The sequence below is a fragment of the Chlamydotis macqueenii genome, chromosome 9 (genome assembly GCF_036417535.1).
Source record: "Chlamydotis macqueenii isolate bChlMac1 chromosome 9, bChlMac1.mat, whole genome shotgun sequence".
Classification (NCBI taxonomy): domain Eukaryota; kingdom Metazoa; phylum Chordata; class Aves; order Otidiformes; family Otididae; genus Chlamydotis; species Chlamydotis macqueenii.
This window is the reverse complement of record NC_141564.1, coordinates 26,959,462-26,978,843: the sequence shown is the minus strand read 5'-3', so window position 1 is coordinate 26,978,843 and position 19,382 is coordinate 26,959,462. Positions and strand designations below refer to the sequence as shown.

At 44.7% G+C, this 19,382-nt stretch overlaps 1 protein-coding gene across 1 annotated transcript; it reads left to right on the top strand.

Annotated features, from left to right (window-relative positions):
• Window positions 1–286: 286 nt before the first annotated feature.
• Window positions 287–4,677, top strand: RAP2B (RAP2B, member of RAS oncogene family). Its single transcript, XM_086754652.1, has one exon. It carries the CDS (start codon window positions 403–405, stop codon window positions 952–954), a length of 552 nt encoding a protein of 183 aa, XP_086610778.1. The 5' UTR covers window positions 287–402; the 3' UTR covers window positions 955–4,677.
• Window positions 4,678–19,382: the final 14,705 nt, after the last annotated feature.

Sequence of the window (19,382 nt, the reverse complement as noted above, 5' to 3'; positions counted from 1 at the left end):
GAGAAGAACGGGACTGGGACACTGCCACGGCCCGCGTGCCCAGCCCGCCGGGCGGGCGGGGCCGGGGCCTGACGGGCGGGGCGGGGCGGGGCGGGGCGCTGCGCGCGCGGCCGCCCGCCGCCGGAAAGCCAATGGGAGGGGGTGGCGGGCTGGGGGCGGCGGACCGGAGCCAATGGGAGCGGGCGGCGGGCTGGGGGCGGCTGGCCGGAGCCAATGGGAGCGGGGCGGGCGCCGCCTCCCCGCGCAGCCGCCGTGCAGGGCCCCGCGCGGCGCCAGTGAGCGCCCGGCGGGGCGTGCGCGCCCCTCCCTCCGCCGTTCCCTCCGTCTCTCCGCCCGCCGGCAGGGCGGGAGGGAAGCGGCAGCCCCGAGCGGGAGGCCGAGGGAGGCGGCGCGCCGGGAGCCATGCGGGAGTACAAGGTGGTGGTGCTGGGCTCGGGCGGCGTGGGCAAGTCCGCCCTGACCGTCCAGTTCGTGACGGGCTCCTTCATCGAGAAGTATGACCCCACCATCGAGGACTTCTACCGCAAGGAGATCGAGGTGGACTCCTCGCCGTCGGTGCTGGAGATCCTGGACACGGCGGGCACCGAGCAGTTCGCCTCCATGCGGGACCTCTACATCAAGAACGGGCAGGGCTTCATCCTGGTCTACAGCCTGGTGAACCAGCAGAGCTTCCAGGACATCAAGCCCATGCGGGACCAGATCATCCGGGTGAAGAGGTACGAGAGGGTGCCCATGATCCTGGTGGGCAACAAGGTGGACCTGGAGGGCGAGCGGGAGGTCTCCTTCGGCGAGGGCAAAGCCCTGGCCGAGGAGTGGAGTTGCCCCTTCATGGAGACCTCGGCCAAAAACAAAGCCTCGGTGGACGAGCTCTTCGCCGAGATCGTCAGGCAGATGAACTACGCCTCGCAGCCCAACGGGGACGAGCAGTGCTGCTCCTCCTGCGCCATCCTCTGAGGGCGGCGGCGGCGGCGGGCCGGGGCTGGCAGCGGGGACGCGGCGGTGGCGGCCGGCGGGGCCGGGAGAGGAGCGGAGCGGAGAGAGAGGCGGCGGCAGCGGCCCCGCGCCCCGGCCGGTGCGAGCTGCGGGGCGGGCGCGCCGTCCCGGGCGGCCGCCAGACCCAACCGCACACACACACACACACACACACACAAAATCGGGGAGAAAAAGAAAAAAAAAAAATCCGTGTTGGAAATGTGGCTTTTTTCGGCGTGTACGTTTCGTCCAGTCTTGGTCGTTGCATATTTCCTGCCGGTGCCTGCCGGCCGCGGGCACGGGGGAGGAGAGCCGCGGCGAGGAGCGGGGCCCGGGACACGCGCCGGCAGCCGCCGCCGCGGCCCCGCCCGCGGGCACGCGTGGAGCGCCTGCCGCCCGCCCCGAGGATGTCTATGCAAAGCCGGGCGGCCGCGCGGGGCGTGCGGCCGGCGGGGTCGCGCAGCGGACTGGCACCGCGGGCTGCCGGCGGGCCCGCCGCGAGGGCGGGAAGCCGCTCTCGGTCCTGTTTACCTGCTGTATCGATGGGAGTCTGCAGGAGAGGGCTAGCGTGTTGGGTTTTTTCCTGTTTTGTTTTATTATTATTATTATTATTTTTTAAATCAGCTGTGAAAATGTTACAAATCTGCACAATTTTTTAGGTGTGTGTGTGATTTCGCTTTTGTTGCAGTTGTCCTGGGGCGGGGGGGAGCGGCGGTGTTTGTGTTTCTGTTCGGGGTTGGCAATAACTGATTTTGATGACTAGCTCTCTAAAGTGCAAAGACTCCCTCCGTGCGATGCAGGGCCAACAGCAGCCCTGTGTCTATCGAGTGCCTTCAAAACTCAGCTGTTCCAGCCGGTGCCAACCTGTGAAAGCTCCACGGAATCCCATTATCTGCTACTCCAAAAACTACTTAACAGTTTCCTTGCAGTAATCGTACCGAACAAGCCAGGACAAAAGGGCCTATTGTTAGTGGAATTTATTTCTTATTTCCATCTGAGCCTTTTAACTGTAATTGCCATGTCTTGCAAGTTCGGGCTTCATTTACTTCAAATTTACAAGAATTTAGCCTTTTGGGATTTTGGGGAGGTGGGCTTTTTAAATTTTTTTCCCCCTTTTTATTTCTCCCCTCCCCGTGGTTTTGTTGTGGGATGTACCTCCAGCCAGCAAAGAAGGAAATCTTATCGTTGTGATGTATCAAGAAACTTCTAACTGTCATTTTAATTCCAGACATGCGTTTAAGAGATGTCTATCCATTTAAAAAATTTTAATACAAATGCTGTTTTTTAGAAAACAACTCTCTGCTCTTTTATGTATTACGTGAAACACTAACTTTCACATAGGTTGTTAATCCTGGTTTATATCTTAATGGAAGTGAAAGGCATGTGGGGGGCTCGATTTAGCTAAGGACAGTGTTTAAAAAAAAAAAAAAAAAAAGGAAAGACGAACCACAAGATTGCTATTTTACCTAACGTGTGGTAATTTTTAATACAGTTTTTCATTTGTGTTTAGGTCCTGACCCTATGTGATGCCAGCACAGAGTGGAACACTGTACTCAGTAGGCAGCTTTAGGAAGGTAGTGTGACTTGCAAGATTAGGCCCTTACTGTTTACTGGGAACAGCATAGTTTATTGGGGTAAAATTCTAAAGGTCAATTATTTATAAAATTTCAGCTTTTAATCTCATTGCTTTATAACTCTTCAGAATTATGCATCAGACCATTATTTCTTTCCTGGTTTGCAGAGAGGTTGGTGTGGGAGAGGACTGGTACCTTCTGTCATTTGGAAGATCTAGGGAGTTTATTTATCTCCATTATCTTCCTCTCTTAGCCCCTTCTTTAAAGATTAGCACACAAAACTTGCAACTTTTTTTTTTTTCCACTCCCCCTGCCCCATCCAAAAATTATCTTACAACATGAAAGCAAAAGTTGACCAATGATGTGTAAAGGGGTTTTTAATTAGGCCAACTAAAAACTGCCGTGATTCCTACTGTGAATCTCATAACTTCTTCTGTTTTAAGTAGGAAAACTTTTTGCTTCAGCACTGGGAGGACAGTGTTTAGTCGTAGTTTAATTCTATGTATTGAAATCCCAGTGATGGAAAATAGAATGATAATCTATTTTAGTTGCCAATTGGATACTTATTTTAGCAACACACAGTATCTACTGAAAATTTGGAAAATATTCTATATTTAAGTATTGAATATCCCTTCTCCTGAGCTTTGCGTGTATCCTTTGAAACAGTAAGGACCTGTTCCGATACAATCAGTCAGGTTAGAGAAGGCAGCCCAAGTGATGGTCCCTCAACTTCTGCTCGGGGCCTTCAAGTAACAGACAAATTGGTCCAGCTCCCCATTTTTAAGTGAAAACAGAAAACCTCTTTGATGGTTGTCTTTCAGAAATTTCTAAAAATGAAGTAGAAGCCAGCTCCTCGGACTTCCATGTTAGAGGGCCAGGGGAATAACGCTTATTAATAGGAGGGATTTCTTTTAACAAAAACACTGCATTGAAAACAGAAAGCTTGCAGTTTAAAAAACTTCGTCTGAAGTTTAAAAAGAAAATGCCATAAATTTACGTCTCAGCTGTTGCCATGGTTCAGTTTTGCCTTAAATTCAATGGGATTATACGCCCACCAGGCCTTGCTCCAGATCAGTGTATTGCAAGTAACTTGTTTGATTAATAAAAGCAGATATGTATTCTGTTCTCCCCAACAGGTAGCAGATCCTTCATGTTTTCTAGTGCCTCCTGTTTCCCTACTGCCCGTGTTGTGAGTGAGGAATGATGCAAAAACGGGTGCTTGTAGCACACAGCGGCACATACAGTCCCGTTTTCCTCAGCCTAGCAGAGCAGCTGGAGGCAGCCTAGTAAGTGCTGGATTACGCTGGGCTTTTTTTTGTAGATACACTCTAGTTCTCGCCAAAAAGGTGCGTATGTTAAACAGTGAAGGATTTAAGAAACCACAGCATGGGTCTGGTCAGAGTTTTGAATGTATTTAGATGTTCAGTGTTCTCTGTGACTTGGTGAGGACAGTACAAAAAGTAGAGCTCGGTAGTCTGACCTTCCAAATACTCTGAAGTGTTTTGGTGCTTGTTAAACATAGGCCTTGTCTGTAAAGTAGAGAAAAGTCATACTGCTTTAACTGGACTGAATAATGAAAGCTATATTAGCTTCTACACTTGAGGAACATGTTGTATCAATATAAAGGTACTCTTTTATTCCTTTTCCCTGTGGGAATATGTTATATCCGTGTCAATACAAAGGTGGTATATAGCTCTTTTCACAGTGAGAATTGCAAATATTTAATGGATTTGGAAGAAAAATGACATTCCCAGCCCAAATACTTCCTGGCAATGCAGAAATTGTGTAAACAAGGCCTTAGTTTAAGGCTGGTATTACGGCCACATATTTTGCTGTACATAATGATTGTATTTTTAAAAATCCAAGCTTGTTCTATTGCAAGAAAGTGTGTCTCTGAAATCCTGGTCTCTGTGATTGTAACTGTGCAGTATCTTGAACCTCATTTTCAATACAAGTGTGGTTCTTCTCAACATGATGCTCAGGCTTTGTTGATGCTTATGGTTCTGGAGATGATGTTGAATTCTGTGGCTGTGGCGTTCCTGATGGTTCTGCTTCTCTCAAAAGAATGTACCACAAGATTTTGCAAAGGGCATTTTAAATAAAGGGCAGCTGGCTCTTTATGACTTCTTCATTTGGATACTCATTGCGTGCAAGCGTTGTTAAGTGTCAGGTTTCCTCAAGGAGTGACAAAATGCAGAAGCTGCCATTTTCTTCAAGAATTTTGTATGAAAAGAAGTGGCATGTGTGTTCTCTTGAATCTCCTCCCATTCAGATTAATGGACAACTCCCACAACTGTCAACGGAAAATGGCTGGAGCCCTGCTGCTGTTGGAAGCTCTCTTACTCTCCAGGTTTGTATAGCAGGCAACCCAGACGCTCTTCCTGACAGACCTTCACTCTGTCTTTGGGAACAATTATTTGCAGTGCCCATTTGCGTCCTGGTGAGATTTGAGACTTGCTGTAGAAGCAAATATGTTTATGAGCTCTCTTCAAAGGTGAAAAACTTTTAAATAATTATCGTCATAGCTTATAGCCTTGCTCCTGCGGTGTTTATAGCCTTGCGCAAAATGTGTGTGTAAAAAAGATTGTTCATCCTGTCACAGTGTTACAGTGGCTCACTGGACAATGTTGCTGGTGCACTAGAATCTCATTTTGGTAGGAATCCAACATCTGCCCAACTTCTAAAACTATTTGTGTGGGGCTGACAATCTTTGATAAATGTGTGCATAGCAGATGAGAGTGATTCAATAGCAGATTTTAGTTCAAACAGCTGAAGAGATTCAAGTGAGTTATAGCGATGAGAAATGGAGCAGAAGTGCGTTGCTGCGGCTGGGTGTGTTGGGTTTGGGGGTTTTTGTTTTTGTTTTTTAATTTGAGTAGACTAAGGGTTTGTTGGTCTGTAATCGAGAATCTCGCTGTATTTTCCAAGTAAGAGTCATCATGTGTGTGTCCTTACTTCACTGGGGTTGGAATCAAAATTCTTGCCCTTACCACAGATGATCTCAGCCTCCGTGATCTCAGTTCTGCCTGCAGTCAGTATCGCACTGGAGAAAACGCCCAGTGAAACCTGCACTGGTTGACCGATAAGAGACGAGAGCAGAGAGATTTACATGCAGAAAGTTTAAGAAGAGCCATTCAAATTCCCTATAGCTATTGTAAATTTTTTGAAGGGCACGACTGCTCTAATACACATCAGGTGCTGCCTTAATACCGTTGATGCTAGAGCATAGTGATTCCGTAGATGACATGTTCTGCATAACATAAATACTTAATCTGCAATATCTAACAAGGTCTTAGGTCCTGTATAAAACACTGTAAAATTAGAAGTCAGTTAACCAGAACTTGTAAGTTGTTCAAGTAAGTCTTAAAATATTGGAAGCAGCTGTTCTGTAACGACTTTGTTACATAGTCTGGGTCTTTCAGAGGTTTGGGCAAAGAGGAGGCTAAGTGATTGGGAATTCATAGCTTTGTTTTGGTAATCCTTGACAGAGAGAGATTTTCTAGGAAAATGGTGTCTAACATTAATGATTTAAAAAGCTTTAATGATTTAAAACACATTTATTTCTACAAAGCCCTTTAAGGGAACATTATAAAAAGTGCAGAGTTAATGAGCTGATGTCCAGGTAACAGACAGATCCCAGATGTTTCTCCTCTGCTTGATTGACTGATTATGACTGGACAAGAAATGCAGCAGCAACTAGGCTGATGAGAATGACATTGCTAATTTTTTTGCCTTTTGATGTAGTCCTGTTATCCTGCTGTATGATGGTGCTAGGATGAAATGAGACGTTTGCAGTTGGTTTTGAGGATGGCTGTAAATGGACTTCTGGGTGAGAAACTCATCTGAAGTGGAAGTTGGGTTTGTTTTTTGTTTTTTTTTTTTCCCTTTGAATTGGATATTGAAAAAGGTACAGATCAGCATTAGCATCAGTATTCCATTACCAGTTTCTCACTTATGATATATTAATCTAATGCTTTGTTTCTGCAGTGTTACTGTTGTTATCCCAATTTAAACAATTAGGATGAATTCTTACAAATTCTAGTTATTTTATTAGAGGTAGAACTGCAGGAAAGGCAGTAAGCACTGAGCTACAGTTGAACAATTGTGTTTGCTCTGTTATTATTAGTAGGCAAGGTATTCAGGTGTGGAGCCTGATGTGGGTCTCTGAAAGAAGTCTCGTTTCAGCTGTTGGAAGTGATCCACCTAAAAGTGTTCCTGAGAAACGTGGCTGTGGATACCCTTGTGATAGCATTTGTTCTGAGGGTAGAGAACAGATAGAAGGATAAGATGCATTTATTGTTGAATTAGCGTGAGTTGTCTCATTTCCCTACCTTGCCAAGAGATGACAGAACCGGTAGTGTTCCTTCCAGCCGTGGTGTTGGCAGCCCTGAGGGGGGGAAGCGTTACCCTTTCCTGATGGGAGAGATCATTTGAGTTGCTTACCGTCTTGCTGCCTCTGAGTCATTTACTGCATCTGTGACAGAAATGAAAAGGAGGGAGCAAGAGATTTCTGACTTGGAGAGCTGTAACAGGGGTGTCTAGCTTAGCCCTCGACCAGAGCCATTCCCCGCAAGATGAGTGGAGTGCTCGCGGCATCCTCCTATGGCTGACACAGTGGTGGCGTCCAGCGCGCTTGGACGGATGCGATTTGGCGTTCTGAGGAGGAGGTGTGCACGTGTGTTGTGTCCACTCCTGCTCGTCCAGAAAGGGAGTTTGAAAGATGAGTCTTCTGCAGATATCCTGAAAATACTTTCCATAGATGCATAAAATAGATGTATTTTAGAGGTCAGAACAGTGAATATTTTAGTGTTTCTTCACAAACCCATAATGTGACTTCTGTTTTCCTCAACTGGATTGTAGTTTCTTCCTCTTGCACACCACTCCTAATATAGCAACAAAGTCTGGTGCTTAAACTCTTGTGAGTGATCAGAAATTAAATGCGTGTTCAATATGTACCACACATGTAACAAAAGTAAGTTTGGAGTGTTATTGTACATACATGTCCATGACATTCAGTGTATTAAACAACACACTTCCCCTGCATTTCTGTAAGAAAGATACAAGTGATCAAGAAATAGCAGTGCAGGGCTAGTAAAATACTGGCTAGGTAGGAGAGGAATCCGCGATGGAGGACTGTGTTTGGGTTTGTGGTGTGAGACTGGATGCAGGGCACACATTGCCAGGTTTTCTAAACACCAGACGTGATTTGCATGGAAGGGTGGGAAGCAGGATGTCTCCCTGGGGGCAAGGGGAATTTGGGAGAGATAGGGTGAATTCTTCTATTTCAAGTGTAAAGAAACATCGTTTCTGTCTTGTGGGTATTTTTTCCCCCCTGTATGGTGCCAGGCAGATTCGAAAGTGCAAAGGAAGTTTGTGCAATGAAAGTCTTATCCACCAAGGATGATTTTGATGTTCTACGTTTATACTGAGTTTCATAGCTTCCTTACACCACTGATCACCGCAATCTCTTCTAAACTGTCTGGAGCTTTATAATGATGGTGGTTACAGTGTGACTCAGTTGGGAGCCATGTGTACTTAAGGATGAGATTAGTGATAAGTTCGTTCCCTGAATGAACTACAGTACTATTACGTACCTCAATTTAGTGTTGGGAGTCTGCTGCCAGGTTTACTTGATGATTAACAAAGTTAAGATGAAAGCATGCTAATGAAGTACTTGGGTAATTAAGTTTCTAATGTTTGAGATCTTCATTTCCCTCCTTTTTGGAATACTCTGCCACATTCCAAATTGGCTGTCTATTTTCTGTGGCATTTCTTATTTCAAATATTATGTTTGCTTTAGTGTGGGTTTTGCTTTCTCTTTGGTTGTTGGGTCTTTTGATTTTTCCTTTAATTAGAGGAAAAAATAGAGAGGAGATTCACATTTGAATTACTGTATAGCACAAGCTGTATTCTTGGAATACATGCCACGCACTCCATGGATTTTTGTAGTAAAAACAAGTTTAGGGAGAACAGTGTTTCAGGTACTTCCAAGACCTGGACTCTCAGCAGAGAAATGGCTTCAAGAAGCTTATTTACCAAAGAACTGGGTCAGCCTTGGAGTGAGTTAGTGTGTTCACAGATATTTTAGTATTTATTCACTTACAGTATCACTATACTTCAACTTCTGTAGTGAGAATGAAAGTTACAGATTTCTGAGCATAAAGATTTATGCATACATGCAAAGTTGTATCTGGTGTCCACAATTTGGGAAACATCCACATTTTTCTACTCTTGAGCATGGAAAATCAGGAACTGGGTGCCTACACTCGCTCAATATCAGACCAGTAGCGTAGAATCTCAGGTACCTATTTATTTAGCCAATTAGAAGCACCTAAAAAGAGTTTTGTGTTTCTTTTCAAGCATTTTTCGCCTGGCACAAACTCATTTTCAGCATTGCTAAACCAGAAAAATCACTGTGGTTATTAAACGTGTGTGGCCTCTTACCAGATGAAGGGATAGCAACCTGTCCAACTTGTCTGAATTCTTTGTGGTCAGTGCTCTCTGTGAATAAAACTTCTGGCTCGTGCCTTACCTCTGTATTTCATGTGATACTGAAATACTACGAGTCCAAGGATAGATATTCTTGAATTCTTTACACACTTGATGATAAATTGGAGTTGCTCATTGTGCAGCTGGTCGCAGCTGGTTTCAGGTGCGCAGACGACGCTGACTGCCTTTGTCATTGCTCGGGGTTTCTCAGCACTTGGAATGGTTAACAGAAATTAATTGATGGGGAACTGGAGTTCATTTGGCAAGCACGTTCGTGCATACTAATATGAAGACACAAAGCGTATTATTCCAAGATGTAAACAAACTCTAAACAGATGTGTTGGGTATCTTAATTGCCTACGATAGAGTTTTTAATATAACTTCATGACTGAACTTGTGCTTGTGTACTGACCTACACTGTAAGAAGCCTGAACTTGACTTACTCTCTGGTTCTGTAAATGGATGTATGCCAGATTCCCTGTGCTTTTGTATCCCTTTTGAAATCAGAGCTTTATTTAAGTAATGAGAGCAGAATTTAACCCCAGTCTGCATTTTAAATGTTTCAGATGCACCTGGTAGTGTCATCTTTGTCCTTTTTAATAGTTGTGAATTATTTTTAGAAAAGCCTTCCCTCGTGCCTTTAGTTGGATTTTCAGATGTCTAAAATGTAAACTAGTCTATTGTGGTATGGTGGTGTGGTGGGGCTTTTTTTGGTTTTTTTTTTTTTTTTGTTTGTTTGGGGGTTTTTTTTGGTTTTTTTTTGTTTTTGTTTTTTTTAAATTTCCTTCAATGGGTGTTTTTTTTATCTTGAAGTGATACTGGATTTTTGTGAATTGTGAATGCCATCTTGAAACAGCAATAGGTATTTTATACAGTTGTTTCTTCCCGTTCTATCGGGAGTTCGTATTATATTGTATTTTAGTTTCAGTAAGGCTTGTTCATGCTCATACTTTCCAGCCAGTGGACAGCCTTTTCTCCCCGTGGTGGTATCTCCTGGATCTGGTGTGCAGGAGAGCACAGGCACCGCACGCTGGCTGAGCGGGAGGCTGGGGCGCTGGCAGTGTAAGACCTCTACAGATCTCGTTTGGCTTTAACAGCATTTTTCTTGTGAAAATGACAGAAGACGACTTTTCCCTATGCTGTCTGAAGGATGTTGAGACAGGCTTACAGGCACAGTGGTTTATTTGCATGGCTGATGGCGTAGATTGGCTGTAACAGTGAAAGTTCCTTTTGGTGACAATTTGAAGAAGAGGAGAGAGGGGAGGAAAGAAAAAAAAAAAAAAGCAGAGAGAAAGTGGAAGACTTGCGCTAGTGGCCAGCCAGGAAGAGAAGCACCTTGGGTTCTTTTCAGATAAAGGTCCTGCTCTGGGCGCGCTCTCCAGTGCAAAAAGCGGTCTTCTGCAGGGCTGTTCCCACGTGGCTGTAGGGTTTTCCTGGACCTGCTCAGACTCTGCAGCTTGCTCCCGTTTCTGATGCTCCTGGTGCTGGTCGGAGCACGCCTTGGTCAGGTGCTGGCCGGGCACTGAGCTTTGTGCGCACTGGGTATTTGGTGATGTGTGTAAACGGTCACTGTCCTCTGGGTCATGACTCTGCAGTCATACGAGACACCTGAGAGAGCAGGGATGTCTGTTGCCTGAATCTTTTGGAGGTGTGTGCCTTACGGTGCCCGTGGGATGAGCAGCGTCGCAGCTGGAGCAGTCCTGGTGAATGTCCTCGATGTATCACAGCCAGCAATGAGGTTGTGTCCTCAGCACTCTTCTCCGCAGCCGCTCTACTCTGTATCCAAGAGCATGAGTTACAGGAAGCCATCAATTTTTTTTTTATTATTATTTTTATTTTTTTTATTTTACGACTGATGCCAGGAGCTACATAAGCCCTGGAACTATGTCAGAACTGGAGGGAGAACAAAGGTGCCATGAACTTGCCTTTCCCTCCTGCCCTTCTGCCTTCTCTGTACTTGGAAACAGATGAACTTTGAGCCTCGGAGCCGGTGGGTCACTGCAGAGGCGCATGCTCCACGTATTTGAAAACATACATATTCTAACATTTTTTTTCAAATTGCAGTTCTGTACTTCAGGAAGCAAGACTTCTGTATTGCTTTGGCATAAGTACTACACTGTGCTGTAGAAACTCTGAAAAGAGAAGTATTAGTTCCTTTGAGTGGCCCCACCCGCAGCTCTTTGAAGAAAAATGGAAATATTTCTCAGATCCAAAGGTTAGATGTAAAACATGTGATTTGAGTAGGCTTGAAATTGAATCAATTTGAAACTGCTGCAATTTTTATTCACTTGAAACTGGGTCAATTTCAAATCAATCTCTTTGGAAGATTAAACACACTTACTTCAAAAAGGGCTTTTGTGATGATCCATCACAGCACTCATAAAATTAATAAAAAGAGTTGATCCAGTGGGGTGTTGGAAAGGCAAGTATTTCACTCCCGCACTACGGCATTGTGACAGGGTGCGTGCTCAGTTGTGGATCCAGCTTTCTTTCAAGGGTAGGTATTATTTTTAAATCTCATAAGTATCCTTATGGGAAAAGAAAAAAAAATTTAAAACCCTCAGGAAAGGTTCAATCTAAAAAATAGTGACTGCAGGACTTGGGGAGGATTATGATAATTTATTTCAATTACCAATGCAAAACAGGTTCTATATCTCTGTGCCTCACCATCTTGTGGAAAATCTACTATTCAGAATGTAGCATAATCAGATCCTGATTTATGCAAACACTCTCTGGAAGGCAGCATGCCAGTCTCTTGTTCTGTTGCCCACATGGTTGCAGTGATTGTTAGGAAGTTTGTTTCCCTGATGATGGGTTTCCAGCAAGCCTTGCTTGAAATAAGCCCTGACTTATTTCAGTGCTCCTGCAGCTTTGCAGGGCCGTGGTTACGCTGTACGGAACAGAGCAGCTTTGTCAGCGCTCTGAAAAACCTGCCGTCAGGCGGTTGGAGCCCTTCCGTGGGAAGGTGATCGTCTCCTGGGACGTGTCTCTGGTGGGTGTTCTGCACGGTGAGCTTCGCACAGGCGTCAGCGCAGCTTGTTCCAGTGGAGACTTGTGCGGTTGAAGAGCAAAGAGCGATGGAGCCTCACCCTCTTTGCAGTGCCAGCGGCCCACCTCCATGTTAGCGGGGTCTCACTGCGACTCGTTTGTCTTTTCTCTTTGGTAGACAATTGTGCCTGCTCCCTTCAGATTTGTAGAGGAAAAATTTCTGAAGATCTCAGCATACTTCACTGTTTTCAGCTTCCTGACCCTTTTACACACACATACTTCTGCTTCCTCCCATTCTAGCCCAACAGAAGAAAAAGTGGTTAAACTCGTATTTGGGGGCAAAGAAGGAATCGTGTTACCATGTCTGCATTTGGAGTGGCTGAATGCTCTGTTCAGCTGCAGCAACCCTCAGTTCCTGCACCCACGAAGACGCGTGGCTGCAGAAGTGATTGTCTTGCATTGCCTGCCACCTCCAGCGCCTGAGGGCAGAGTGTCGTCTTCTTCCTTGGCATAATGGAAAATGCAGCAATTGCTGCAGCACTAAATGACTAGCTCAAGAGGTTGACACAAAGGTTATAAATAAATTTAAATTTCCAATCATGGGTTATTCCAGTCACTGCTAATTTCACTGTGCATAGAACAGGTGCCATGTGGCAGAAGCTCTGCCTTGATTTGGAAAAAATCATCTAGCTGGTGATTGAAATATGCTCATCTTCGAGCATGGGCAACAGTAATGGAACTCTCAGTCTCTAATTTTAAGCAATAAATGCTGATTAATGATCAGAGTTTAAGCATTCTGATTAAAAGCAGTCAGCACACTACTGACTATGTGTTAAAAGGTTTGTATTTATTGAACTATTTGGAGCATAATGCTAAAGAAATGTATAGATTTATTGTTCACGGGCTGCATATTTCTACTATTTATGGATCAGGCATCTTGAACACATGCATCTCCTGTGGGTTTTTAGGCACGTGTGAGGTAGCAGAAGTGGTGCTATGGCTCTGTTCTTGCATCCTCCTCTTTGTGCAAGCAGGTTTCCCAGAAGGCGATAATCTCTTGGCTGTGTGATCCTCTGGATCTGTATGTCCCTCAGGTCCCATGTCTTGGCAGGAGGTGTCCGGCTCTTCATACAGTGATGCTGTATGTAAAACTGTTACAAAATGATGGTGACAGGGATGTTGGTAGTTAACGGTTCTTTGTGTGACCCGAACGGACAGCAAATCCGAGCTGCCCAGCAAGTTCGCGATGCCGGAGGTGCCTGATGGAACCCACATCTCTCACTTTCCTCCTGTCTATGCAGTGGGATCACGTGGCGCTTAACAAAATACAAAACTACCGATGGACTTGTGGGAGGGCATGGGCACCGTGGGGCCCTGGGTGATGAATGATGCTCAGAGCGAGCTCAGAACGCCAGGCCACCCTGGGGTTCCCGCTCGGGGCTGGGAGCCCATTGCTGCGCTCCAGCAGAGTCGGCAAGCCTGCAGAAGGGAGTTACCGGAGCAGCTGCTGAATTCAGGCTTGGGAGCTAGACTAATTGACTTGGGAAAAGAAAATAATTGTGTATATTATATCCTTTTTCTTAGCCATACTAATTTCCTATTATGTTTTAGGAGTTGGCATTTATGTTTCTCCATAACAGGGTAAAACAGAACTGGCTGGCACTACAAAGCCTATCTGTGGAAAAACAGAGAATAAACGTACTTTGTTGTTGTTGTTGTTTTTTCCCTGGTTTTTTTTTTTTCCCCGACTTAGATCACTGTCTACTCCAAGTTGAATTTGAATTGACCAATTCCAGGTTTGATTCCTGAAGGGCACCAAGTGCACTAACCCCTGCCGTTAGCCCATCGCCTTCCAAGTTGGCCACGGCGATCGGCAAGTCACAGTCCTGGGCGCAGGGGAAGGTACCCAAGAGGAATGTACTTGATGCTTTCTCCCTGCAAAGCGCTAGCCAGTGACTTAGCCTACATCGATTAACAAGGTTTGTCATGTTGCCAGTGCTCACTGTTATTATCCACGCTTTCCTTTTGGGAATACCTTAAATGGATGGAATTGGTGCTTCTGCCTGAAGTGTGTGGCAGTCAGGGTTTGAGGGGTTTTTTCAGCATCGTAAAGATCTGTAAGGGGCTCACACTTTTATAAAGACAAGGTTTTATGCCGTTGTTCACAGGAACAGTGAGCACAAAGTCCGAAGCCTTCTGGATAGGTTATACAACCAGCTGGTTATAGGGTACATGAATTTAATTCCTCTTCACCATTTCTCTTTTGCCCTGTTACCGTGAGCGTAGCTGGTCCTTGCTGTTGGAGATCAGCTGTTACATGCCTAGGTGTTTCATTAACACAGATCAGTTATACTTTAAGGAAGAAAAGCCCTCCTCTGAGCTTTAATTTCTTAAAATAGATGTTCATAATAACTGCTGTCTGCATGGATGTTCATTGGTAGGGACACGTATGAAGTTATTTTTCTGATTTGGGGATGTGTGTAATAAAAATGCTAATTGTGCTTCTGACAGACGTGGCCGCCTTGCTGTGCTGGGGCGGGCCAGCCCCTCTGCGCTGGGGAAGGCACGTAGCTCCCTGCTCGAGGAACACCAGCGGGGCAGGTAATGGGGAGAGGAGGGGAATTTAGGAAAGGGGAACAGAAACCGTTGCATCAAAACTAGTGTGGTATGAAACTTCAGGGGTTTTTTGGGTTGGTTTGTTTTTTGTTTTTTTTGGGGGGGGGGGCGGGGTGTGTGTTTGTTTGTTTGTTTTCCACTTAGTTTCCACAGAATGGAGTGGACAATGCTCAGGAACTGTCTGGAATTTCACTTGGAAATTCCAGATACAGTATTTTCATATTTCACACCATGTAAGCAGAAATAGTACGTGTGTTGCTCCACTGGTGTACCAAAATGTTAGTAAATATGTATATATATTAATCAGAAAACATTATTTACTATAATGAATATGCTTATTTATTTTGAAGTGTTTTCTTTACGTGCCTGCTCAAAATCAAAATGTTCCCTGGAGAAATTTAGCAGCACCTGCCAGGCTGTGCCTCCCCTGTGGTGGCCCACCGGGGTGCTGGGCTGGTGGCTAGCATGACCTGCGCTGCGACCACCCCGGGGCTGCCATGTTGGGCTGCCGCCTCCGCCTGCTGGTGATGGGGGCTTGATCATGGGGAATTCTGTTTTCTGAACTGGAATAAAAGTAGCTTTTTCATCAGGAAAACAGGGCATGGAATCTTTCTCCGTGTACTTGTAAAATCAGTTTTGTGGGTTTCTGGATAGATGGTGAAAGCTTGCTGTGTAATATTTGGATGCTGACTTTGAGTGCTACAAAGATGCTTGTCCCTAGATCACAATTTCATTTTTGATGGAACAGGATTTGATCTGTTGATGAACTGGTGGGAAACCAGTGGAGGGACTCCTGAGTACAGATGATTGAAACCTTGATAGGAATTCCTGTTCAGGGTTTATTCTTGGTGTTAACTTCGATCATATGTATTTGACCATGATTTACTCTTGTCAAGCATATTTATTCTGGGATTAAGGCTGGGACAGAAATTCAAGGAAATGAAGATACCAGCATAAGACAGCCCTTTCTGCTCCCCTCCAACTTTCCCATTATGCGTAGGTGATTAATCAGAGACTAGCAGAATCTCCAGCTCAGGTACTGCATTAAAGAAAGAAAAAGCTTCAGTATGGGAATTTCGCCGAGTGTCCATGGCATCTTTTATTTGCTTCGGGTCTCTTAACAACCATTTCTGCCCTATGTTTCCTTTTCTTAGTAGTAATAATGACAATAATTTCGCTTTGTCAGATTTAGTCTTAGCATCATTTTTAAGGCCTTTAAAAACTTCCCTATCAGATTTTGTAGTACAAAATCCTCATTTGGCATTTTTCTTCCTACTCTAGGTGAAGGTTCCCTAAAAAGTGAAAAATCCTCCACATCTCCACCCTCACAAACGCAGAGGTCAGCACCCTCTCTGTTGGTTGCGTGGAGCCTTTTTGCCTGTATCGGGGTAGATCGCAAACATTTTCAAGGCACCTTTTTCAAGAAAAGTGTAAACCAAACAAAGCAGTCTAAGCTCCTGTCACACCTTCTAGTGTCTGCCTGCCTCCCAAATCCAGCTGGAGCCTGGCAGTTTCCCCAGCGGCTTGCCTCCAAGCTCTCCCTCTCACAGGCGCGTTTAGGGGAGCTACGCACCCCGTAGCCGTGTGTAATCAGCCAGTTTTTGTCTGTTTGCAGGGTTTTCAGGTGTTACTGTATGAATCAATATTTCAGATATTTAGAAATATTTTGTATGTATTTTGTCTGTATCAATATTTTTAAAGGATGTTATGTGGTATTTAGTGGTAATTAGCATTATTTTTAATAGTGTTTTTTGTCCTCTTCTGGGTTATGGCCTCATTGTGCTGTCCCACACAGTCTGTCTCTATACCAGTAGAAATCTCCAGCTTGGTAAATCAGCGCTGGGCTTTCTGTTGTGCAGCACAATCCTCTGATACTCTGATTCAGGGAACATTTTTTTTTTTTCTGCATAGAATTTGCCGTTTCTGGAACGGATGGTTTCTTTCACACACGGCTGGGCAGGCAATTTATGTGCTGATCACCATAGAAACCTGCAGATACATCACTTGGTCAAACCGTTTCCATGTTGTATCAGCGAGCTGGCATCAGAAAATGTAAATGAGGGATGTGAGAAAGGATTGGGGAAAACGCTGCCTCTCTTCTTTATTTTTACCACTGCTAATCTTTATTCTAAGCTGCCCGTATTCCTCCTTTTACTTCAAACTCAGGCTCTTCCCTTAGTAATCTTTTTCGTCAAGTGGCACCAGAGGTTGCTGCTGTCCCTGCCAGGATGAGGCTGTTGATGTGGACCTCCTTTGAGCCATGGCAGCGGTTTGGTCTCTCTCGGGTCAGTTCAGACCTCCTGGGCAGCGGGGTCTTTCCCGGCACCTTGTGGGTCCTGGATCTGCCAGCTCCTCACCTGTGTGGTGGGGCTGGTGAATTTTTGCAGCTTATCCCATTCATAAATTGGCTGCACAGAATTGCAGGTCATTTCATTACTGAACAGTAATTTTTTTTTTTAATGCTGTGCTGTTGACAGTAAAAGCAATGAACGATTCCTTGGAATAATGAAAGACAGGTTGATTTTCTTAAAAAATGAAAAGGCAAGGGAAAGGCTGATTTACACTTGCACAGAGTGGATAAATAGTCAAAGTACTTGTGATTACAGCTGGCCTGCAAATTAACACTGGGAATCTTTTAATTGCAGCTCACCCTAGATGCTCTGTGCTTCCCACGGCAGCAGGAGTTCTGTTAAATTTGAGATGTGAGCGTGACGGTTCGAGACAGGAGGAGGCTGACAGCAATAAAATGCTGCTTCTGTAGGAAAGCGACAGAAAGGTATAAGAGGAGGAGAAGGTTTGGTCTAGAGTGCAGAAATGCTACAAGATGAGGCTCCTCCATTATTAAGGAGTCTGTCCGGCTTTTTTTTTAATCATGCACACACAAAACAGACGAAAAAGACCAGGAGGGATTGCCATTCTGCTGGGTTCCAGGGCTGAACAGCAGGATGGCCCAGGAAATGACACTTAGACCAGCTCAGGATCTTACCTCCCTGGGTGGACTACAGTCAGTTTTAGGTCCACGGAGATTTTACTTGGCTTCTAAGCACCCCGCTATTTGAAGTACCGACCTCAGTGGAGAGCTGCTGAGGCGCTGGACCTCTCCCAGGGCAGGCGGCAGGCTTCTGCAGGCCAAGTCTTTCTCTGTTTTTTGCCTTTTGGGCACCTGTCTGTCGTAATCTTGACTCCTCGTTTTGAGGCTTTTCCCCTAGTAAGAGAGGTGACTGCTTGGAGCTGACTATAATCTGTGGAAAAAAAAAGGCTGGGGAAAGGAAATAGTAGTTTACCAGAAAAGGGTGATGGCTCGTGCAAATGGATAAGCGCTGAGTGAGGGCAGTGTGCCAGGGAAGAGGGGATGTGTGGAGGTGAGAGGATCCAACTATAACGTATTGCGGGGATTTCAGGGGGCTTCATAACTCACTTTTCTTTCAGTGATATTGGCATTCAGGTTCAACTGTAAGAACTGGAAAAGAGCCCTTTTCATAGTGCATTTCAAATGGTGGTGACCAATTTGGTCTCTTTTATGATACCACACTGGTGCAAAAGGAGAATTCCTGATTTGGGCACTGGGCTTCACATTTCATTCAAAACCGAGAGCCTGCACGGCTGACGGGAGCAGTTTACGTGGGGGAGTAACTGGAATATATTTTGCAAGTACTGGATGTAATGGACTAGCTTTTAGTGTAGCCACAGAAGACCTGGTGTAAGAAAGGTTCTTCTTTTAACTTCTTTTTTGAGTGTGGGGTGAAAAAAAGGACCAAAGCTGTTCCACAGCCTGAGCTGCGCACAGTGAGCAGTTTGTATGGGGCGGGGGAGGGCACAGGGAAAACGATCAGAAACCTTTTGTTTCATGTTTTCAAAACCAAGTTTTATCTAGGAAGTGCTAAAAATGTTTTCCTTTAAGACATCTTATTTTCAATTTAAAATTTGATGAAAATTAAATGTGAAGGTGCTAGAACAAAAATCAAAACATTTCTCATTTTGATCTAATGCATCCGTGTTTTATTTGCTGAGCAGCCTTATATTCCAACTGTTTCTCCTTCCATGTAGCTTGAATTTTTGATGTTCCTTTTCTATTTAGCTACCAGTAGAGAAGAAGAAAGTTCCTTCCAGCACAACACTCTGATCATTTTAGGATATCTGAGTCCTTTCCCATAAATTCAATAATAGCAAAGTTCTTAATGATTTCTGTGGTTTGCATAACGTGCTGTGGTTTTTTGGTTCTTATTCACTGAATGACAATCCAGACTTCTAGTTTGATGTCACCTGCCATATGCTGTCATTCTGAACTGGTTGTGTGAGCCCTTGGATCTTATTTCCACAATAAGACTTACTTCCACAGTGAGGCAAGAATCGGTTTTGTTTCTGTGCATTTGATTTTTAGAAATGTATGTGTGTAGTGTCTTTGACATTATCTACTTTTTCCTCTATAAAATAGAAAACAAAATCAAAATTAAAATAATGCTTAATGCATCTTAGCAAACCCGTGTTTTCCTTGATTTCCAGATGAGCTGCTGCAATACAGTATTTTTGTAATCGACCATGACTTGACCTTGGAACCGACGGGAGTGAGGGGCCTGCTCTGGGGCCATTTCAGTCACACAGTGATTTCCTCAGCAGGAGGCAGGAATATGATTTATTGTTTCTGCTGGTGGCAGTCTGGCTTTGATAGAAAACAGGAAGGAGTTGGATTTTATAGAAGGCATACTGGGTGGATGAATAAGGTGTGCATATTCTGAATGTTTA